Raw genomic sequence first — 24,701 nt, 5'->3', positions numbered from 1 at the left:
AGACCTTTTATCGGGAGATGGGTCTATATGACAGTTATATCTAAATATAGTCCGACCTGTACTATATTTGAGTCAGTTGTCGGGAGGTTTAAAATAACTCACTGTTTTAAATTTCAGCAAAATCGGGTTATAAATGAAGATTTTATGGTCTTCAGACCCTTTACCGGGAGATCGGTCTGTATGGCAGCTATATCTAAATATAGTCCATATTTGGGTCCTATGTTGGGAGGCTTAAAATAACCCACTGTTTTAAATTTCAGCAAAATCGGGTAATAAATGAAGATTTTATGGTCTTCAGACCCTTTACCGAGAGATCGGTCTATATGGCAGCTATAACCATATATAGTCCGATTTAAACCATATTTGCGTCTTATATTGGGAGGCTTAAAATAACCCTCCGTTTTAAATTTCAGCGAAATCGGGTAATAAATGAAGATTTTATGGTCTTCAGACCCTTTACCGGGAGATCGGTCTATATGGCAGCTATATCCATATATAGTCCGATTTGTACCATATTTGGGTCAGTTGTCGGGAGGTTTAAAATAATCCTATGTTGCAAATTTCAGCAAAATCTGGTAATAAATAAAGCTTTTATGGTCTTCAGACCCCTCTATTGGGAGATTGGTCTATATGGCAGCTATATGTAAATATAGTCTGATCTGAACCATATTTAGGTTAGATATCAAGAGGCTTTAAATAACCCACTGTTGCTATTTTTAGCGAAATCGGTTAAAAAATAAAGCTTTTATGGCCTTCAGACCCTTTATCGGCAGATCGGTCTATATGGTAGCTATATCTAAACATAATCCGATCTGAACCACGTCTGGGTCAGTTATCGGGAAGCCTTAAACCACTCACTGTCTCAAATTTCAGCAAAATCGGATTAAAAATAAAGTTTTTATGGGCATTAGACCCTTTGTCGGCAGATCGGTCTATATAGCAGCTATATCTAAATATGGTCCGCTTTGGCCCGTTCAAGAACTTGACCAGCGTGGATCAAAAAGACGTATCTGTGCCGAATTTCATTTTAATTTCTCAATTTTTGAAGGCTCTAGAATGATTACAACCGACGGACGGACAGACGGATGGACGGACAGAGGGATAGACACACGGACATCGTTAAATCGTCTTAGAATTTTACGACCATCCGAAATATATATACTTTGTAGGGTCGGAAATTGATATTTCGATGTGTTGCAAACGGAATGACTACATGAATATACTCCCTGTCCTAAGGTGGTGGGTATAATAGGGAAATGTGGCCTTCTGCGAATTTTCCCGGAAAAGGTAGTTTATAGCTCCACACATTTTCTGGGATGGAAGTCGCGAGGAAGAAGTCTTTGCATATTTATATATGGCTGCCATATTGCCCGATCTCCCGATTTGGGGTCTTGGGCCCATAAACACCCCATTTATTAATCAATTTCGATGAAATTTGGCATAGTGAGTTGTGTTAGGAACTTCCACCGCCGTATCGAATATGTTCCAGATAGAAATATATATCGATATAAAATTAGCAAATTTTGCTCATGCACATTCCACTAAGGAACAGGGGAAAACTTTTCACATGTCAATGAGTGCAGTCCGATTCAAGTTTAAGCTCAATGATAAGGGGCCTCCTTTTTATAGCCGAGTCCGAACGGCGTGCCGCAGTGCGACATCTCTTTGGAGAGAAGTTTTACATGGCAAAGTACCTCACAAATGTTGCCAGCATTAGGAGGCGAAAACCACCGCTGAAAATATTTTCTGATGGTCTCGCCAGGATTCGAAACCAGGCGTTCAGCGTCATAGGCGGACATGCTAACCTCTGCGCTACGGTGGCCGATGTGGTCGATGTGGTTGCCGTATACAACGATCTACCGATTTAAGGCTTTGGGCTCAATAAAGTGACATTTGTTACCTAATTTTGCTAAAATTTTAAGCAGTGAGTTGTGTTTGTCCCGCCCATATCAGTAACAAACATGGTGAAGATTCGAATATATTTGAATAAAGCTGCTATGTATAAAAATCACCAGATTTTTTCGCTCAAACCTCTAGCCATCTATGCGAAGTGTGATTTTGATAGCACTATATTTGGCCTTGGGAATGGTGTTAGTTTGCCCAGCACTGATATAATGGAATAAAAAGCAATGTTATTACAAATTTAATCTCAATTGATTATTTGCGAAAATTCTTTTACATTCAGTGGGCTGTCTTAAATTTGTACACATTTATTATCATTCAATAAAAAAAACGATAAAAGAGAATCATTACAAAAGGGGCTCTAAAAAATTTTTAAAAAGAAAACCTCAAAAATTATCCAAAGCCTGTCATTTAAGTAGCCTATGCTATCAACAAAGTATGATTCTTACCCACCCAATCATACTCACAGCCATCTTAATTACTGGCAATTGTGTGGAAGAGGAAACGGGCAAACATGGTTTTATAACGAACTCCTGAAAAAAACACTCTATAAAAATACTTAAAAAAATAAAACAAAAAAAAAACGACATTTAAAGTTATTGGAGCTAATAAATTGCACAGCTACATGTTAAAAATTCTATAAAAAAAATTTGCCAAAATGTCTAAGACATAAAAATGCTTGCCTTATTCATAAGAGCTGGTCATAAATTGATACACCCCTGCTTAATTTTAGGTCATTAAATGTGCTTTCGAAACGGTCATAAAATTTACGATAGCTATATAAAAATTGTACAATAATTTTTCCCTAGCATTAATTCTTCTTACTTATGAAAGGTCTTTTTATACTAATGCTACTTTTTCATGTTGTTTGTTTTTGTTTTTTTATTTTCATCCATTTTGATTGCATTGGCTGCTAAATTAGGATTATCCTGTCGTTATGGCAAAAATCCATGGACTGAATGTGATACAAAGACCAATACACGCTCAAGAACGTTGACATTGAAGAAGGGAGATCCAGCCTGCGATCAAACACGAACTATTCAGAAGAAATGCAAGAAAGGTAAGTGAAAATAAACAACTTTTAACTTGTGCAACTATTTCTAAGGTACATGGTGCGTATGTGTAATGTGGCCAGCATCACATGTTACGTATACGCAATGGTGGCTATTTGTAAGGTTAGTGAAGGTAAACTAATACCAAACATAAAAGGCTAAAGAAAACTTAATGGAGATATGAAATATTTGACAAATTCCCTTTATAGAACTGTCAAATAAACCAATTTTAAGGCTGCATAAAGTTTGGTGAATAAGGCCGTGATTCATGTGTTCGATATCATATTGTGGTATTTTAGTTATGGGAGGCCTAATGGAGCCAAGGTTAGACAGAGTGGGCCTGGGGGCTTACATTGAGAACCCAGTGACTGAGATCTGTTTTAAACTGCCTGACCATAATACGGTCCTGCAGGCGGAGATCCGAGCGATCACGGAATGCGTGAAGTGGTGTGGTGCTAAAGCGAGGCCGTCAAATGTGAACATCTTTACGGGCAGTAATATGGCCATAAAGGCAATAACAACCAGGACGGTACAGTCTTGCAGTCTAAGAAGGCGATTAACGCCTTCTCTGAGGATAGCAAAATCCGCATCGTCTGGTCGCCGGGCCATAACGGAGGGAAATGAAAGGGCAGACGATTTGGCGGTGAAGGCCAGAGGACTGCCGTTATAAAACTTGGTTAACCCGAAGCCTTTCGGGTTGACGCAGTCTAAGTTAAGGGAGTGGGCGACAAATGCACATGCAACATTGTGGAACGCCGTAACGGTCGGGGTAGGACGGCGAAAATCCTATGGGGGGATCCCGATTGTGAGAAGACGAGGCTATTACTGAAAGGAAGCAAAAAGGAAGTCAGTATAGCTACTGGTATCATAACGGGACACATAGGACTACGAGCTCACTTAAAATCGGTGCGGACTGCCGTCACAAAACTTGGTTAACCCGAAGCCTTTCGGGTCGATGCAGTCCAAGTTAAGGGAGTGGGCAACCAATACGCATGCAATATTGTGGAACAGAGAAACGGTCGGTAGGACGGCGAAAATCCTATGGGGGGATCAAGATCCAGATCGTGAAAAGACAAGGCTATTACTGAAAGCAAGCAAGAAGGAGGTCAGTATTTGTCAGCTATTGGTATCATAACGAGACACATAGGACTACGAGCTCTCTTAAAATCGGTGCGGACTGCCGTCACAAAACATGGTTAACCCGAAGCCTTTCGGGTCAACGCAGTCAAGTTAAGGGAGTGGGCGACAAATGCGCATGACACATTGAGGAACAGCGAAACGGTCGGGGTAGGACGGCGAAAATCCTATGGGGGGGATCCTGAAATCGGTGCGGCAAGTGATAGCATGTGTAGGGGATGCGGGAAGATGATGAGACGTTGGAGCATTTCCATTGATATTGCGCGGCTTTCGCATCCAACAGATACCGGTACATAGGTGGAGACACAGTCTTTAAAAATAGAGATATTCAGCTGAAATTTTGCACAGATTCTTTTTTTTTTTTTTTTTTGTCCCTAAGCAGATTAAGTTCGAAGATGAGCTATATCGGACTAAACCTTCCTACAGCCCCCATACGGACCGTTCGGCCGATTTGGGGTCTTAGGCCCATAACACTTATTATCCAATTTTGCTGAAATTTAGGACAGTAATTTGGCCCTGGTAGGTCCAGATTTGGATATAGCCGCCATATAGACCGATCAGCCGATTTAGGGTCTTAGACGAATAAAAGCCACATTTATTATACGATTTTGCTGACATTTTTGACAGTGATTTGTGTTAGGGCCTTCGACATCCCTCTTCAATTTGGCCAAGATCGGTCCAGATTTGGATTTAGCTGCCATATATACCGATCCTCCGATTTGCGGTCTTTGGTCAAAGCCAAATTTTTTAACCGATTTTGCTGAAATTTTGGACAGTGAGTTATGTTAGGTCCCTCGATATCGTTCTTCAATTTGGCCCAGATCGGCCTAGATTTAGATATACCTGCCATATAGACCGATCCGACGATTTAAGGTTTTGGTCCCATAAAAGGCGCCTATTGTCCGATTTCGCCGAAATTTGGGACACTGAGTTGTATTAGGCACCTCGACATAATTCTGCAATATGGCACAGATCGGTTCAGATTTGGATATAGCTGCCATATGGACCGATCTCTCGGCTTAAAGTTTTGGTCCCATAAAAGGCACATTTATTGTCCGATGTCGTCGAAATTTGGGACACTGAGTTAAGTAAAGCCCCTCGACATATTTCTGCAATATGGCGCAGATCGGTCCACACTTGGATATAGCTGCCATATAGACCGATCTCTCGATTTGAGGCTTTGTTCCCATAAAAGGCCCATTTATAATCCGATTTCACTGAAATTTGATACAGTGACTATTGTTAGGCTTTTCGACATCCGTGTCGAATATGGTTCAGATTAGTATATTTTTAGATAGAGCTACTAAAAAGATTTTCGATATAGCTGCTATGGGGGCATAAGGTATGCATTTTTCACCGGGTTTTGGGGTATCCAAAGTTCGGCCTGGCCGAACTTAACGCCTTTTTACTTTGTTAGAGGTTACTTTTAGTTTTTAGAGCATACAACAATCCGATTACTGGCTTGGGTGTATGTCCATAGTGGCATGGGGCGGACTAATATCTGCACCCTCTTTTCAGCCTAATCTAACCTAACACACCTGCCACATTTGTAAGGTGTCTAGCCACATTTAAACATCTCTACGTGAAAGTGTTGGACCACGGCACACTGTTTGACTATGAAAAGGAGTTACCTTATCACTTAGTTAAATATTGAATAGCACAACACTAACTGATATGAGAGAAGTCTTCCAATGTTCTTTGATTCTTTTAAAATACTCTTTTTTCCCTGAATCATTTCATTTATCAATTTATCTTTGTCAACAAAAACTCCCCAGTGTGATTTTAAATGTTTCCCTCAGTACTCCTATTCAATTGATTGAAATCTCTGGTATCGAAGAATAAATAAGAAAGGATATGCCCGTCCGCAACATACATCCCATTTAACTTTATGTCATTGCAATCATTTGCACTTCCGTTTCCGCGGGCATAATAAACGTGAAGGCAAAAGCCATTAAAATCATTTTTAACACTCGCTTTTTTTTCGTTGCTTCTTTGAAAGCATCCGCCGACAATGCTGTTGCAGCAGCTTTTTTTTATTAAAAGCGGCATTCTCTGAAGAAAAAGAGCCATAATTATATGTAATAACATTTAAGTCTATTATGAGGTACTTCCGGCATATTTTGCCTTTTCATTCTTATTCACACACAGACACTTCAATTTCAACGGCAAACCCATGGTCAGTACAAGGAAGCAATGCAATTTCATTTGTCAGTAGAAAACCACACACACACACACACACAGACATAAATCTTTGTCTGAGTATTTGTATTCTTCTCTTTTTGATGCCATTTTCCTGTTAACATTTCTCCTTCAGAAAAGAACTTCAACATAATTTGGCCATTAAAACGCATCACTTGTATTATGGTCCGCTCATTTGCCAGATTTTTTTTTTTTATTTTTCTTTCACTTCCGCTTGCCTTGTGAAATTATTTATTTTTATAGCCTACTCCGTTGTTATGTTAAATGGTAGTTGCTGTACTTAAAAGTGGGAGAGGAAGAGATATTATTTTTATAACCCCATGCTAGGTTAGTTCAAAATTGAAGGAATAGCTAGGAGACTTTCTTTCACATCAAAAGGAGAACTGTCCGGTTTAAGTTAATGTTTAATGATATGAAACTTCCCTTTCATAATGGACTCTGAGCAACACCCATTCTCATAGCAATAAAGCCTATGGTGGTAATGGTAATACGGGTTTTTATCTTAACCACATTTAGTCCGGTCAAAAATTAACCATAAGGGACCATGGGCCAACCTCTCACATATCAATGAAAACTGTCCGATTAACATTTAAGCTCAATAATAAGGGACCACCTTTCTAGAGTCGAGTCCGAACGGCGTGGGAAAGTGCTACACCTCTTTGGGCAGAAGTTCTAACGTGGCATAGGTTAGGTTGAATGGGTCGCCCACCAAAGGTGAGTTCATTCGGAGGCCAGTTAGGCCCATTGTGATACCCTAGAGAGTGAAAGGGGAAGAACATGGAAAATGTGAGACCTCGTATTTGAGGTTATACACGAATGAAAAGAAAAAGACAGGAGGTGGGAGAAACCCGAGCGGGAAGTGAAGAACCGGCCTTCCCTACGCAAGCACGGACCTACCTACGCTGGAGCCTGTGTCACCCCCCGTCGGAACTATCCTGTTGCCTCATCAAACCCTAGGAGAGATACCAGAGGTACGTTCACAAGTTCACTCAGATCACAGAAGAAACGGCTCCCCAGAAAGGAGAGCCTACGTCTCTGCAGACCCGGACAGGCACAAAGCAAGTGCTCAATAGTCTCCTCCTTATCCTCATCGAGGCAACTCCTACAGAAGTCACTGTGCCGTATCCCTATGCACGCTGAAATGCGGCCTATTTCCATTTTCCGGTTATGACCCCTGTCAAAGTACTCATCGACCTCTTATCGAACGCCAGCAATTCCCTCGTCTTACTACGGTCGATGAAGGCCTTCGCAGTTCGGCAACCATCTATAGTGTCCCACCTTGCCACCGACGCCGCGCTGGACATCTCCCTATACTGTGTTCAGTAGCTCGACAAATGCCACGCAGACAAGACCGATGACTGATCCGCCTGGTGCAGACGAACCCCTTCTGGCGCACTCGTCCGCCCTCTCATTTCCTGGAATCTCCTCATCCCCAGGAACCCATGTCAGCGTCATATCGTGGGCCCGTAACCTATCCAGGGATTTCAAACAGTCCACCACGCATCTCGACCCCAAGGCCCTGAGAGCCGTCATACTGTCCACATAAATTCTGAGTTTCGAGGGCGGTAAACCCCTTGCCAGAATTTCTCTTGCGGCTACTGCAATGGCATAGACCTCTGCCTGAAAGACCGTCCGACAGTCTCAGAGACTCAATACTAATATTGAGTGCATCAGTGTAGACCCCCAATCCAGTCCCTGGCTCCATCTTGGAGCCATCTGTGTAGATCGTGGTCTCATCCTCCTCAAGTGCACCATCCGCCCTCCATTCGTCCCTCTCAGGAAAACGAATCGCGAATGCCCTCACTCCAGTCGGCACTGGTGCCTGATAGTCGGAGATTCTCCTCAGTCTACCCTCGGTATCCATAACACCCAGAATCGAACTGTGGCCGCAACCAACCTCCTTCAGCATGCCGAGCTCTCTCAGCCTAAGCGCGACAATGGCGCCGCAGTTCCGCAATATAGGCCCCAATGGTCTGCATATCCGAATGCCCTCACTCCAGTCGCCACTGGTGCCAGGTAGTCGGAGATCGTCTTCAGTCTACCCTCCGTATCCATAACACCCAGAATCGAACTGTGGCCGCAACCATCCTCCTTCAGCATGCCAAGCGCTCTCAGCCTAAGCGCGACAATGGAGGCGAAGTTCCAAATATAGGCCCCAAAGGGCTGCATATCCAGCATCGCCTCCAGGCCTGCCTGATGTGCGATCTCAGCGCCCCTGTGATCCCGACGAAGGCCAGTCTATGGACTTTCTTGAACTCCTTCGCACGCGAATTCCTACGGTGTCCCACCATACCAGTGCTCCATAGGGCAGTACGGGTTTAACAATGGCCGTATACATCCAATAAATCATCTTGGGAAGCCCCACCCCGCTTCCTACCCAACATCCTCCTGCAGGAGTAACAAGTAAAAAGGCGCCTTCTATGTGGCCAAGACTTTAAATCGCGATATCGGTCTATATGACAGCTATATCCAAATCTGGACCATTTTAGGCCAAGATGCAGGAAAATTTCGAAGAGCCTAACACAACTCGCCGTCCCAAATTTCGGCGAAATTGGACAATAAATGCGCCTTTTATGGGACCAAAACCTTAAATCTAGATATCGGTCTATATGGCAGCTATATCCAAATCTGGATCGATCTGTGCTATATTGCAGAAGTATGGCGAGGGGCTTAACATAACACATCGGACAATAAATGCGCCTTTTATGGGGGCATTTATCTGAACCGATCTGCGCCAAATTGAAGAGGGATGTTGAAGGGATCACAGTTCCCAATTTCAGCAAAATCGGATAATAAATGTGGCTTTCATGGGCCTAGACCCTAAATCGGCGGATCGGTCTATATTACAGCTATATCCAAATCTCGACCGATCTGGACCAAACTTAAAAAAAGATGTCGAAGGGCCTAACACATCTCACGGTCCCAACTTTCAGCAAAATCGGATAATAAATGTGGCTTAAATGGACCTAAGACCCTTAATCGGTGGATCAGTCTATATGACAGCTATATCCAAATCTAAACCGATCTGAGCCAAATTAAAGAAGGATATTGAAGGGCCTAAGACAAATCATTGTCCCAAATTTCAGCAAAATCGGATAATAAATGTGGCTTAAATAGGCCTAAGACCCTAAATCGGCAGATCGGTCTATATGGCAGCTGTATCCAAATCTTGGCTGATCACGGCTAAATTGAGGAGAGCCCTAACACAACTCACTGTCCCAAATTTCAGCAAAATCGGATAATAAATGTGGCTTTTATGGGCCTAAGACCTTAAATCGGCCGATCGGTCTATATGGGGGCTACATCAAGATATAGTCCGATATAGCCCAAATTCGAACTTAACCTGCTTATGGACAAAAAACGAATCTGTGCAAAGTTTCAGCTCAATGTCTCTATTTTTAAAGACTGTAGCGTGATTTCAACAGACAGACGGACGGACAAGGCTAGATCGATTTATAAACTCTCCACCATAGGATGGGGGTATACTAATTTCGTCATTCTGCTTGTAACACCTCGAAATGTGCGTCTGAGACCTCATTAGGTATACAAATTCTTGATCGTCGTGACGTTTTAAGTCGATCTAGCGATCTAGATGGCGCAGTTCTCACTTCCAACAACTGCGCTCAAAATGGTTTAAACCGGTCCATGTTTTGATATAGCTGCCATATAAACTGATCTTGGGTCTTGACTTCTAGCGCCTCTAGAGGGGGCAATTCTCGTCCAATTTGACTGAACTTTTGCACGTGGTGTTTTGGTAGTACTTACAACAACTACGCTAAGTATGGCTCAAATCGGCTCATAATCTGGTATAGCTGCCATATAAACCGATCTTGGGTCTTGACTTCTTGAGCCTCTAGAGGGCGCAATTCTCGTCCGATTTCGTTGAAATTTTGCACGTAGTGTTTTGGTAGCTTTTCCAACAACTATGCTGAGTATGGTTTAAGTCGGTCCATGTTTTGATATAGCTGACATATAAACCGATCTTGGGTCTTGACTTCTTGAGCCTCTAGAGGGCGCAATTCTCGCCCAATGTCATTGAAATTTTGCACGTAGTGTTTTGATATCACTTCCAACAGCTGAGTTAAGTATGGCTCAAATCGGCTTTTAGCCTGATATAGCTGCCATATAAACCGATCTTGGGTCTTGATTTCTTGAGCTTTTAGAAGGCGCAATTTTTATCCGATTTGGCTGTAATTTTGCACGTGGTGTTTTGGTATCACTTCCAACAACTATGCTAAGTATGGTTTAAGTCGGTCCATGTCTTGATATAGCTGCCACATAAACCGATCTGGGGTCTTGACTTCTTGAGCCTCTAGAGGGCGCAATTCTCGTCCGATTTGACTGAAATTTTGCACGTGGTGTTTTGGTATCACTTACAACAACTACGCGAAGTATGGCTCAAATCGGGTTATAGCCTTATATAGCTGCCACATAAACCGATCTTGGGTCTTGACTTCTTGAGCTTTTAGAAGGCGCCATTCTTATCCGATTTGGCTGTAATTTTGCACGTGGTGTTTTGGTATCACTTGCAACATTTGTGCTAAGTATGGTCCAAATCGGTTCATAATCTTATATATCTACCTCTAGAATGCGCATTTCTCGTCCGATTTGACTGAAATTTTGCACGACGTGTTTTGTTTTAATTTCCAAGAACTGTGCTAAGAATGGTGTTAACCGGTTAATGACCTGATAAGGCTGCCATATAAACCGATCTTGGGTCTTGACTTTTTGAGCCTCTAAAGGGCGCAATTCTTATACGATTTGGCTGTAATTTTGCACGTGGTATTTAGTGCGTTTTGTGCGAAGTATGGTCCAAATCGGTACGTAACCTGATACAGCTCCTATATAAACCGATCTCCCGATTTTGCTTCTTGTTTTTGTTTTAAACTTTCCTATAGCTCTTAAAACAATCACCCTTTATATCGCCTAACTTGTTGAAATAATTTCCTCAAACACACCTCTCCAGCTTCATACAAAAGAACTGGCTGTTTTTGCAGCCTATTGACTCAAATGGCTTTTGTGTGAAAGTTTTCGCATTAATTTCGCTTATCCGCTTCCTGCCTTTATTCAAAGGCATTTTTAGCATTCAATTTTAAACTATTGTAAAACTTTGTGTATTGTAGCTTATCAAAGGAAGCCAAAAATGTAGCCTTACGGCAGTTGAAAGTTCCACAACCAAAGCACGTTTGAAATCGAATTTACTTTTGCTGTACCCCGTAATAAATACAAATTTCAAATTTCACTAAGCGCTAAGCAATTTCACAGCAAATGTACCGTGAAAAGCCAGAGCGGATGAGGTAGCGGAAGTGCGACAAAGCAGTGGAAATATGTATGGTCATGTCTTTCTCGTTCTCATTCCTTGTACACGGACTTCCTGAATAGGTGTGGTTAGACCACAACATGAGCAATTTGCAGGATTACTTAAACAGAGGTAGTGGTGTTGTGTAGTGTGGTGTGGTGCAGCTAAACTTACTACACTGGCATGTGATTCCATGGACCACAATGTTGCAAGCGCCACACTACAACAGTTTTTACAAGCATGAACACTCTAGAATATTGTAGCTCATATTGTTGCATTATTTTTGCTAAGATTTCTTCTCACGTTGCCCAATTGTGTGTGTGTGTGTGTTTTGTTTCCTACAATTTTGTTGCCTGGTGTGGTTGTTATAACTTTTATTTAAACGTGAATACGTTTTACAAAAAGTTTTTGTTTGCCTTGCACCTGTATTTGCTGACTATGTTAAATATTCCACAAAACTAGAAAATGGCTTGTCGAACATTTTGCCATGCCAGCCAGGAGTGCTATCAAAATTTAACACGTCAACAGAAACAAAAATGAAATGATATTCGAGGTGAGAAAACATCAAAAAGTTAAAGGATCTTCCAAATGGAAACAAACAAAAAAGGATAACATAAAATGTTACCGAAAACTTTGTAAAGGGGCAACCTTTTTGATGTTCTACACTTTTTCTATTGTGCGACGAGGCTCTGGCGAATGTCTTTGAAACAGGCATCTATCCAATCTAGATTTGAACATGTATTGCCAGTCTTAATAAAATTAAAAAATTTTAATCAGTTATAACTGGAGTGATCACCTCGGGTTCATAGACGGGCATGCTAACCTCAGTGCTACAGTGGCGCAGAGGTGTTAAACCGCACGACAAAGGTGGCCAATGTGAAATAAAATGTTCACCGAACTCGCCTCCCAAAAAGCCTATTGTTACGCGTGCTGTGTGGCATGTGGCACGGTCTGGTTGAAACCACATGCCATGCAAGTCAAGTTCTTGCATTTTGGGCAAAAAAAAAAACGTTGGATTTCATCTCACGGTAGCGCTCACCATTCACAGTTACGTTACGATTCACATCATCTTTGAAGAAGTACGGTCCAATGATGCCACCAGCCCATAAACCGCCGCACCAAACTGTGATTGATGCATTGATTGATTTTCACTCCAACATCGACAATTTTGCTTACTAACATACCCATTGAGCCAAACATGAGCTTCGTCGATGGAATGAAAGAAGCGCGTCATGGACTTTCTTAACAGAGCAGGCATTTTGATAATGAAATTCAATAATTTGCAAGCTCTGTACGTTTTCAAGACGATTCATGATTAAATTATAGACCAAACTGAAGATGTTTGACAGTGAAACAAAACAAAAAACTAAACTAAAAAATCACCCTTTAGCTGCTATATACAGTGATCTCCCGATTTAGGGTCTTGGGCCCCTTAAAAGCGCAGTTGTTACCCGATTTCGCTGAAATTTGGCACAAGAACCTATGTTTATGGTCTATAGTTGAATATATCTGCCATATATGTGCCGATCTCACGTCTTTAATTGTCTTTGGCACCATTTTATGGCAGCGTTTATTACCTGATTTCGCTCAAATGTGACACAGTGAGCTGTGTTAGGCCATACGACATTCGCATTCAATTTGGCCCCCATCGGTCTATATATCGGTCTAGACATGTCCGTCCGTCTGGCTATCGAATCACGTATAGCTAGCCGCTTGAAATTGTGCACAGATACTTCTTATTGATGTAGGTCGTTAAAGATTGCAAATGGGTCATATCAAATATAGATATAGCCCCCATATAAATCAATCCCCCCATTTTGATTTCTTAAGGCCCTAGAAGAATCAATGTGCATCCGATTTGGAACAAAGACTCACTTGCAACCTCCATGTCAGTTATAATCCGAATCGGTCTATAAGCAGATATAAACCGAACCCCTGATTTGTTTTTTAAGCCCCTAGAAGCCTCATCTTTCATTCCGCTGAAATTTAGAACAAAGACTTGATTTCCAACATCCATGCCAAATATGATCCAAATCGATCTAAAAGCAGATATAGCCCCCATATAAACCGATCCCCGGATTTGATTTCTTAAGCCCCCTGAAGGGTGAAAACGATTTGTCTGAAATTGGAAACAACGACTGGAGTTATGACTTCCAACATCCATGCCAAGTACGATTCTAGTATGTCCTCAAACAGGCATAGCCCCCATGTAAACCATTTCGCGGATTTGACTTCTCAAGCCCCTAAAAGTCTCAAATTTCATCCGATTTGGCTGAAATTGGAAATAACGACTGGAGTTATGACTTCCAACATCCAAGCAAAGTATGATCCTAGTCGGTCTATAAGCAGATATAGCCCCCATATAAACCGATCCCCGATTTTGCCTTCTTGAGCCCCTGGAAGCCTAAATTTTCATCTGATCTGGTTGAAATTTGACCCAAAGGGGCATTTATTGACCAATTTCGCCGAAATTTGCGACACCGAGAAGTGTTAGACATCCTTCTTTAATTTTACCCAAATCGTTCCAGAGTTAGATATAAAGCTGCCATATACACCTATCTGCCGATTTAAGGTCTTAAGCTCATAAAAACCCCATGTATTATCTGATTGTGCTGAAATTTGGAACAGTTAAACTGCAACGGACTTCGTGGCAAGATCGATGAGATTGTGGACTTTATGAGTCGGAAGAGCATATTGGTCGCAGCGCTCCTGGAGACAAAGCTGACCAACACCTGCAGCTTGCACAGTTGTCACGGTTACAATGTGCTATGTAAGGATCGCTCAAGGAATGGAGGTGGGGGACTGGCCTTCGTGATACACCATTCAGTGCAAAATGGAAACGCATGGGGATAGCAGTCAGGTTGGTAGCAGTGTCCCGATTAATGGCCAGGCTTACAACCCCGACATAAGTGGGTTCCTATCTGGCCATAATCGTCTGGTTCTAGGGGACTTTAATGCGCATCACACGTCATGGCATTCTTCCCTAGGTAACGACCAGCGTGGCATAGCTTTGGCAGAGCAGATTGAAAGCTCCACGTTTTGCAAGGTGAATGAGGATGCCCTAGGATTACTAGGATTACGAGGAGGTGCAGCAGCTCGTCCGACATTTTCATTGCATCCCCGGATCTCTGAGTGACGTATTCTGGCAAGCCGTCATCTCTTTGGGGTCAGACAACCTCCCCATAATTCTCACCATCGACCATCGACCACCCGACTTCATAACCTCTGAGCGCCGGACGTCTATCAACTACAAGAAGGCCGATTGAACTGGCTTCAGAGAGTATACCAATCGCCGCTTCAGTGAATTGCCACCACACTCTGATGTGCTTGTGGCCGAGAAGAAATTCCGAGACATCATTAACGCAGCAGCCGCTCGAATACCCCAAGTTCGGCCCAATTTCCCGGCACAAGCAGTGGTACTCGCAGACGAGCGTCATGGGATTCGTACTATTGACCCCGCTAACCCCAGAATCAGCGAGCTGAATCTTGAAATAAACTGGGTAGTCAACGAACATAAGCGGAATTTGTGGCTGGAGCAATGTAATTTAGGCACCGGTGTAGGCACATGGTGGTCTACTGTAAAGTCACTCTCGAACCCCGGTAGACGGGATGACAGGACCTCAGTCACTTTTTTGGCGAAATAACCGTGACTGATCCGAAGAGATGCGCCAGGTTGTTCAACCGTCAATTTATTGTGCATCCCGAGAGAGACAGGGCAAGGAGGAGAGCCATTCGCCGTATTCGTGGTCTCCGAGCCGATGAACAGCCATCATAATTTACCGTGGGCGAAGTTACGAATGTCATCTGTGGCGCCAAATGATCCAAGGCGTTGGGCCCCGATGGAATCTCTGCATTGATGTTGAAGAATCTGGATTCACCTGGAGTTGAGTACCTTAAAACTGTCCTCAACCAGTCTTTGAACACTCTTATAGTTCCCGATGTCTGGAAAATGGACAGAGTGATCCCGCTTCTGAAGCCTGGAAAGGACCCGAGTTTGAGGGAGTCGTACAGACCAATCTTCCTTTTCTCACCCATAGCAAAGACGGTTGAGGCATTACTCCTCCAGAGTCACATAGGAGAATTTCCATTCGCCGAGCTTCAACATGGATTTCGAAGACTGCATAGCACAACAACAGCTTTGCATGCCATCACCGCACACTTTTGCCGTGGCTTTAATCAGCCCAGCCCATGTGATAGGATGGTCCTCGTGGCATTGGACCTATCGAAGGCATTCGACACGGTCAGCCATGCCAAATTATTTGAGGACATCGCCAGGCGTCCCTCCAGCCAGGCCTGAAACGATGGGTCGAGAATTACTTGTGTGATTGCCAGCCATTTGTGGAATTAAGGGATAAGAAGTCGAAGCACCGTAGAGGGAAACAGGGAGTTCCCCAAGGTGGGGTGATATCTCCGGCACTGTTCAACCTCTAACTATCCTCCATTCCACCCCCTCCAGATGGCATAGAGATCGTATCATATGCGGGCGGTTGTACGATCACGGCATCAGCCCCCCCACCCATTGTTGACATCTGACAAACTTGCCTCATATTTCGCTGCAAGAAATCTGAAGATATTCGCCACCAAATCTTCAGCCACATTGTTCACTACAAATACGCATGAGGTGAATACTGAGCTGACTGTGATGGTCAATGGAGAAATGATTTCGACCATCAAGTTTCCCAAAATACTTGGCGTCACATTTGACAACTCTAACACATTCTCCCCGCATGCCACAGCAATCTGCGTCAAAAGTAGAAATAAGGTCCTCAAGTCACTTGCTGGCAGCACTTTGGGGTGCAGACAAAGAAACCTTGTTGACCACGTACAAAGCAATTGGCCGGTCTGTGCTCTGTGTTATGCGGCGCCAGTGTGGTCTCTTCAAATTTGTGACACGCAGTGGAATACTGTAGCAGATGCGGTGATTGGCTACCGGGCGAATGTAGTCCTTGGAGAACGACCGCCTCCCATTGCACCTGAAGAAATCGACCTCCCCCGCAAACCAGAGTAGTTCTGACTCAATTCGTTCCGGCAGATGCAGCCACCTCAACTCCTACAGAGCAAGGATTGATGCCGACGGGCAAGATGTATGTCCCGATTGTAACCAGGGAGCGCACGATACACGTCACCTGTTTAATTGCCCGGCTAGACCCACTCGACTCAGACCCAGATCCCTGTGGACGCACCCAATCTTAGTCGCAGAGTTCCTGGGTCTTGACACTCAACAGAATCAAGAAGGCGAAAGATAGAACACAATAAACTGCTACAACAACAACAACACATGTTAGGATTTTCCACATCCGTGTCGTTTACTTCTTAAACTTTCCATTCTATTCACATAGCAGGAAATTTGGAGACTCTAATAAAAAAAGGATTTTTGATAGACATTGCTGAACTCATTAAAATTACTTGTTAATCAAATATCCCAAAACGAAAAACCAACGCAGAAAAGAATGCCAAAGCAATGCTTAACAACATTAAAAGAAAACTTCAAATCAGTTCGGTTAAATTCAATTCTAGTTTTGAAATTCTTTCAACCAAAACTTTTAAAGACATTTGACAAATAGCAGCATTGCCATGCCATGTTATGGGGTCAAAAGCCCCCAGGGAGGACAAAAGCCCTGCCCCAACCACAACAACCATTTTTTGTTTGTTTGTAATTTATGCTAAAAGTTATAGAGAAGAAAAATCGAAAAAAAACTACAAACATTCATATTTCATGCCAAAAACAAAAACCAAACCAGCCATTGCTACGCTACAAGCCCTAAAACACATAACCAAATGACCAAAAACCACAATGCCAACATATGGAGGCATACCAAGTCATGGACACATGCACATGGCAGAGCATTCGAGGATAACCGAGTTACATGTGAATCCTTTATGGACATCGAAGAAAAACACAAAAGCAAAAAAAATATGAAACTAAAACCCCATTAGCACTCCACAAAATACAAAACAAAAGAGTAAAGAACACGACGAAAAAAAAATCATATTGTAATTTGCATTGGCCCTTAAAACAAACCCAACCAAACCAAAACCGAACAAAAAAAGGAAACGAATGAACGAATTGTGGTAACATCCCCGAAAAACTTTTCCAAAAATTACATTTCAATGATTTTGAAACTGAAAAGGATAACCATTAAAGCAAGGACTAATGTATATATTATTCATGTTTTCCATGATGACAACAAATATCCAAAGAATTTCTCTCCCTCTCTCTCTCTCTCTGTCTCTCTCCCCATTTGCGTCTATTGGCAAGTCCCCAAAGGAGCGGAATGGCTTATCGAAGCCGCATACATTAACATAAAATTTTCCACATGAGAACGCATATACGAAAAGAAAAATACTAAAATGATAGGACATTTCTATATCGTCGAATAGAACACAAAATTATGCGTCAGCCCAGTTGGCTAGGTAAGAGGGTGGAAAATATAATAAATTAACATAAAGTTCTTCAAGCATGGCAGGGAATGCATTCCTTAAAGGAAAACTTTTGTTGTTCTAGACTTCAAACTAAGGTCATTAAGAGGAGTCGCAAAAAAAATATGGCTAGATCCAAGTGTGGACCGGTCTGAGCGATATTGCAGAAGTACGTCGAGGGGCTTAACTTAACTCACTGTACCAAATTTCGGCGACATCGAAAAATAAATGCGCCTTTTATGGGCCCAAAACCTTAAAACAAGAAATCGGTATATATGGCAGCTATATCCAAATCTAAACCGATCACTGCCAAATTGAAGAAGGATGTCGAAAGACCTAACGCAACTCATTGTACCAAATTTCAGCAAAATCGGATAATAAATGTGGCTGTTATGTGCCTAAGACCCTAAATCAGCGGATCGGTATATATGGCAGCTATAACCAAATCTGGACCGATCTGGGCCAAATTGACAAAGGATGTCGAAAGGCCTAAGACAACTCACTGTCATAAATTTCAGCAAAATCGGATAATAAATGTGGCTTTTATGGGCCCAAAACCTTAAAACGAGATATCGGTCTATATGGCAGCTATATCCAAATCTTGACCGATCTGGGCCAAATTGACAAGGGATGTCGAAAAGCCTAACACAACTCACTGTCTCAAATTTCAGCAAAATCGGATAATAAATGTGGCTGTTATGGGCCTAAGACCCTAAATCGGCGGATCGGTATATATGGCAGCTATATCCAAATCTGAACCGATTTGAGTCAAATTTACAAAGGATGCCGAAGGTCCTATCGCAACCCACTATCCCAAATTTTAGCAAAATCGGATAATAAATGTGGCTGTTATGGGCCTAAGACCTTAAATCGAGAAATCGGTCTATATGACAGCTATATCCAAATCTTGACCGATCTGGGCCAAATTGACAAAGGATGTCGAAAGGCCTAAGACAACTCACTGCCTCAAATTTCAGCAAAATCGGATAATAAATGTGGCTGTTATGGGCCTAAGACCTTAAATCGAGAAATCGGTCTATATGCCAGCTATATCCAAATCTAAACCGATCTGAGCCAAATTGACGAAGAATGTCGAAGGGCCTAACACAACTCACTATCCCAAATTTTAGCAAAATCGGATAACAAATTTGGCTTTTATGGGCCTATGACCCTAAATCGGAAGATAGGTCCATATGGCAGCTATATCCAAATCTTGACCGATCTGGGCCAAATTCACAAAGGATGTCGAAAGGCCTAAGACAACTCACTGCCTCAAATTTCAGCAAAATCGGATAATAAATGTGGCTGTTATGGGCCTAAGACCCTAAATCGGCGGATCGGTCCATATGGCAGCTATATCCAAATCTGGACCGATCTGGGCCAAATTGACGATGGATGGCGAAGGGCCTAACACAACTTACTGTCCCAAATTTCAGCAAAATCGGATAATAAATGTGGCTTTTATAGGCCTAAGACCCAAAATCGAGAGATCGGTATATATAACAGCTATATCTAAATCTGTACCGATCTGGGCCAAATTGACAAAGGATGTCGAAGGGCCTAAGAAAACTCACTCAGCCAAATTTCAGCAAAATCGGATAATAAATATGGCTTTTATGGGCCTAAGACCTTAAATCGAGAAATCGGTCTATATGGCAGCTATATCCAAATCTTGACCGATCTGAACCAAATTGACAAAGGATGTCGAAAGGCTTAAGACAACTCACTGTCCCAAATTTCAGCAAAATCGGTAAATAAATGTGGTTTTTATGGGCCAATAACCCTAAATCATGGGATCGGTCTATATGGCAGCTATATCCAAATCTGCACCGATTTGAGCCAAATTAAAGAAGGATGTCGAAGAGCCCGACACAACTCATTGTCCTAAATTTCAGCAAAATAAGATAATAAATATGGCTTTTATGGGCCTATGACCCTAAATCGGAGGGTCGGTCTATATGCCAACTATATTCAAATCTGAACCGATCTGAGCCAAATTGACGAAGAATGTCGAAAGGTCTAATACAACTCACTGTCCCAAATTTCAGCAAAATCGGATAATAAATGTGCCTTTTATAGGCCTAAGACCCAAAATCGGCCCATAGGTCTATATGGGGGCCATATCAAGATATAGTTCGATATAGCCCATCTTCGAACTTATCCTGCTTATGGACAACAACAGAATTTGTGCAAAATTTCAGCTCAATATCTCTATTTTTTAGGACTGTAGTGTAATTTCAACAGACAGAGAGGACAGACGGACGGACATTTCTAGATCGTCTTAGATTTTTACGCTGATCAAGAATGTTTATACTTTATAGGGTCAGAAATAGATATTTCGATGTGTTGCAAGCGGAATGACAAAATGAATATACCGCCATCCTACGGTGGAGGGTATTAAAATCAATTTGTGTTTGTTTGTGTATTCCTTATAGACTCAATAACAGCTGAACCGATTTTCTTGACATTTTCACAGATTGAGCATAATGATCCTGTGGTGAAAAAAGGTTACTACGTTTTTTGATATCTGAAGGGAGGGCGGACCCTCCCCCTTACCCTAATGTTTGGAAACGCCAGATCTCGGAGATGGGTGGTGCGATTTAAGCGTAATTTTGTGTGCTGTCATATAGTACCCTAAAAATAAAAATTTGGTATCCAAATTTCGGATGGGGTACCTAGGGGGGCTGCCCCACCATAAAACCTACCAAACATATATTTAGGCCAACCACGACGATATGGAACTCAAATGAAAGGTATTTAGGATAAGAAAACATATCTGATATCCAACTGTCGGACCGAGTGTTAGGGGGACCACCCCAACCCCCAAAACGCCCCTAAATCGGACACATTTACCGACCACGGCAATATGGGATTTAAATGAAAGGTATTTGTGAGTAGAATACGAATGTGATATCCAAATGTGGGACCACGTTTCTGGGGGTCCACCCCTTCCCCAAAACACCCCCCACACAGGACTTATTTACTGACCTTGGGAATATGAGGCTTAAATAAAAAGTTTTTGAGTGTAGTATTCGAATCTGATATTTAAATATGGGACCAAGTGTTTGGGGGCCGCCTCTCCCCAAAAACATTCTCGAAAATTTCGCATATTGTATAGGTTGGTCTGGAAGGACACAAAGGCTTTATAATTTTTCAGTATCAGAAGGGGGACGGACCCTCCCCCTTATGCCAAAAACATCATCCAAAATCAAAAGTGGAGCGATTGGGACAATACTAATATCAAATGAAAGGTATTGGAGAGTAGAATGCGAATATGGTATTAAAATTTGAGTCAAAGTACCCATCGGGCCCCAAAATTTAGGTCCACGTACCCAGCGGACCATCCCCAAACCCCAAAGCTCCTCTAAAGAGATATATGCGAAGTTCATGTCAATATGGGACTCAAATGAAAAGTATTAGACAGTAGATTACATACATGGCATTAAACATTAGGTCCATGTAATGCGAGGTCGCCCACCCCCAAATACCCTCAAGTGGGAATATTAGCCGACCATGGTTATATGGGACTCAAATGAAAGCTATTAGGGAGTAGATTGCGAATATGACATTAAAATTTCCGTTTAAGTCTAGGTGGCGCTTTTCCTCCTAAAGATACGTCAAATGGATTATTCGACCCGTTATGGCAATATGGGACTCAAATGAAAGGTATTTGAGAGTAGAAAACGAATTTGATATATAATTTTGGAGCCAAGTGTTTTGGGGTACGCCCTTAAGCACCCCCGTAAACTGAACTTCATTTCCGTTGGGAATAAAGAACGAATTTGATATCTATTTCAGTAAAAAGTGCCGGTGGCCGCCCCATTCCCAAAACACCCTCCAAACGGTTCATATTTACCGGCCATTGCAATATGGGGTTTTAGTTAAAGGGATTTCGAAGTGCACCACGAATATCCATATTTGAGTCGAAATGTCTGAGATGCCATCCCTCCCCTAAAGAAGAACATTACCACCGGAACCGGGAACCGAGAGGGGACAAATTCTGACACATTAATGAGTGTTTTTCGATTCCGAAGTTTAAACTCAATGATATGGGACCTTTTTTATAGCCGAGTCCGAACGGCATCCCGCAGTGCGACACCTCTTTGGGGAAAACTTCTTAAATGACCATGCATGGCATTGTACCTCGCAAATGTCGCCAACATTAAGAGGGGATAAACACCGCTTTGTCCGATGTTCTCGCCAGGATTCGAACGCGTTCAGCGTCATAGGCTACAATGGCATGAATTCGATATCCGCACTCAGGGCGAAGTGTCCCCATCCTAAAAAGATATAAAAGAGTTAAAGAAGGCTCAGCGTAGCGGGCCCGGTTCGGATAGTACCATACATAGTCGAATTAGACGGCTAGTCCGAGATAGATTAAGGCAACCAATTCTTACTCTAATCCCCAAAACTATGCCAAAACATCCGGCAGTTATAAAAAGTAAACACTTTAGCCCTTTGATATGGGAGAGCTGTTCTCAAATGAAGTATTCCCACCTCCATTCAAATATGTCTTAATTTAAGAATAAAATTTTCCCGTGGTAAATATTTCTGGATTTAATGATCAAAAACCAAAAAATTGTGAACCAGCATTTTTGTTATTTCCCACAATGTCTGTTACTGATTTTACAATTACATGCCACTAAGGCACATGTATTTGTCTCTGAGGACTGCATAAAATTATTCTGCAACAATTATTCTCCCCATCTCAACAGCAATCGTTAGTTCGGTATCCCTATAACATAATCCATAAACACACACACACACACACATGCACACCGGATACATGGTGATATCCCTTGCATTGTTTGCAATCATTCGCATTGAAATTGCGATAAGCCAAAAAATGTTGTTAAATGCAAATTGGCTTAAAAACGCCATTGTTCAGTGGAGACAACATTTTTCAATGATAGCTTTTAGTGCCTTACAGTGGGAAAGTGGGCCAATGTGGTGACAAAGCCTTATGCTGATTACGATTTCCTGCAGTGCTGAATAAATAGTTGAAAATTTCCATTTTGTACACATATCCAAAATTTGTTACATTTGCCTCAACCAAATAGGGATTGGCAAAATAGCGCGCTTCGATTATCTGCAAAGTCATGATGTCAGTTTAAATAAATCGCATTTGTTAAGTTTTATGAATCGGAAGCAGAGCCCAAATTGAATATAGGTTTAGTCTTTGAGTGTGCGTGTGTGTGTGTGTTGATGAATAAAATGTTTAAACTCTATGTGCCGGGATTTCATTGAGCTAGAAAGGGAGGTCACGATTGTCGTTGAGTGCCAAATCCTTTGGATTATACCTTGTCTAAGGTTAGACAAATACCAGCAGCAAATAGAATGCAGTTAAAATTCATACAAATTTGTATGACATTTTTAAACCATAAACATTTTTGGCAAATTTGCTCAAATAGGTACCATCGAGACCTCTGGTGATTTTCTACAGTTTTAAGTGGTCTTAAATACAAAGACTTCAGGCGGCCTTGTAAATGTCTTAGAAAGTTTTGAAAAAATCTCTCGTAATCTCATAAACACCTCTCATGGCCCTATAAAGGTCTGAAGTGGTCTATAACGACATGGAGGTATTATAACGATCTAATAAAGAAGTGGTGGTCTTATAAAGACCTGGAGGTCTTATAAAAACCTGGCGGTCTTATAAAGACCTGGAGGTCTTATAAAGACATGGAGGTCTTATAAAGACCTGGAGGTCTTATAAAGACCTGGAGGTCTTATAAAGACCTGGAGGTTTTATAAAGACCTAAATGTCTTATAAAGACCTGGTGGTCTTCTAAAGTCCCGCTGATCTTCTAAAGACTTGGAGCCTGATGGTAAACTGGTGGTCTTATAAATACTAGGTGGTCTTATAAAGACCTGGTGGTCTTATAAAGACCTGGTGGTCTTATAAAGACCTGGTGGTCTTATAAATACCTGGTGGTCTTATAATGACCTGGTGGTCTTATAAAGACTTGGTGGTCTTATAAAGACCTGGTGGTCTTATAAAGACCTGGGGGTCTTATAAAGACCTGGAGGTCTTATAAAGACCTGGAGGTCTTATAAAGACCTGGAGGTCTAATACAAAGACCTGGTGGTCTTCTAAAGACCAGATGGTCTTATAAAGACCTGGTGGTCTTATAAAGACCTGGTGGTCTTATAAAGACCTGGTGGTCTTATAAAGACCTGGTGGTCTTATAAAGACCTGGAGGTCTTATAAAGACCTGGAGGTCTTATAAAGACCTGGAGGTCTTATAAAGACCTGGAGGTCTTATAAAGACCTGGAGGTCTTATAAGGACCTGGAGGTCTTATAAGGACCTGGAGGTCTTATAAAGACCTGGAGGTCTTATAAAGACCTGGAGGTCTTATAAAGACCTGGAGGTCTTATAAAGACCTGGAGGTCTTATAAAGACCTGGAGGTCTTATAAAGACCTGGAGGTCTTATAAAGACCTGGAGGTCTTATACAAAGACCTGGTGGTCCTATAAAAACCTGGTGATCTTCTAAAGACCAGATGGTCTTATAAAGACCTGGTGGTCTTATAAAGACTTGATGGTCTTACAAGACCAGGTGGTGTTATAAACACCTGGTGGTCTTGCAATTATACCGACTTGGTAATCTTGTAAAGAATTGGTGGTCCTATAAAGACTTGGTGCCCCTATAGACAACTGGCGGCCCTATAAAGACCTGGTGGCCCTATAAAG

The 24,701-nt window shown here is 42.1% G+C and overlaps 1 protein-coding gene across 3 annotated transcripts in view; it reads left to right on the top strand.

Moving 5' to 3' along the window:
- The window catches only part of LOC106094116 (uncharacterized), a 97,062-nt gene that overhangs the window by 59,553 nt on the left and 12,808 nt on the right, over positions 1-24,701 (top strand). For all 3 annotated transcript variants that reach the window (XM_059360447.1, XM_059360448.1, XM_059360449.1), the window contains exon 4: positions 2,825-2,962. In XM_059360447.1, coding sequence (XP_059216430.1) covers positions 2,825-2,962 — 138 coding nt within the window. The remainder of the gene's footprint in view (positions 1-2,824; positions 2,963-24,701) is intronic.

Source organism: Stomoxys calcitrans, chromosome 1 (genome assembly GCF_963082655.1).
Source record: "Stomoxys calcitrans chromosome 1, idStoCalc2.1, whole genome shotgun sequence".
NCBI classification, from domain to species: domain Eukaryota; kingdom Metazoa; phylum Arthropoda; class Insecta; order Diptera; family Muscidae; genus Stomoxys; species Stomoxys calcitrans.
The sequence above is the reverse complement of the archived record's forward strand: the minus strand, read 5'-3'. Positions and strand labels throughout refer to the sequence as shown.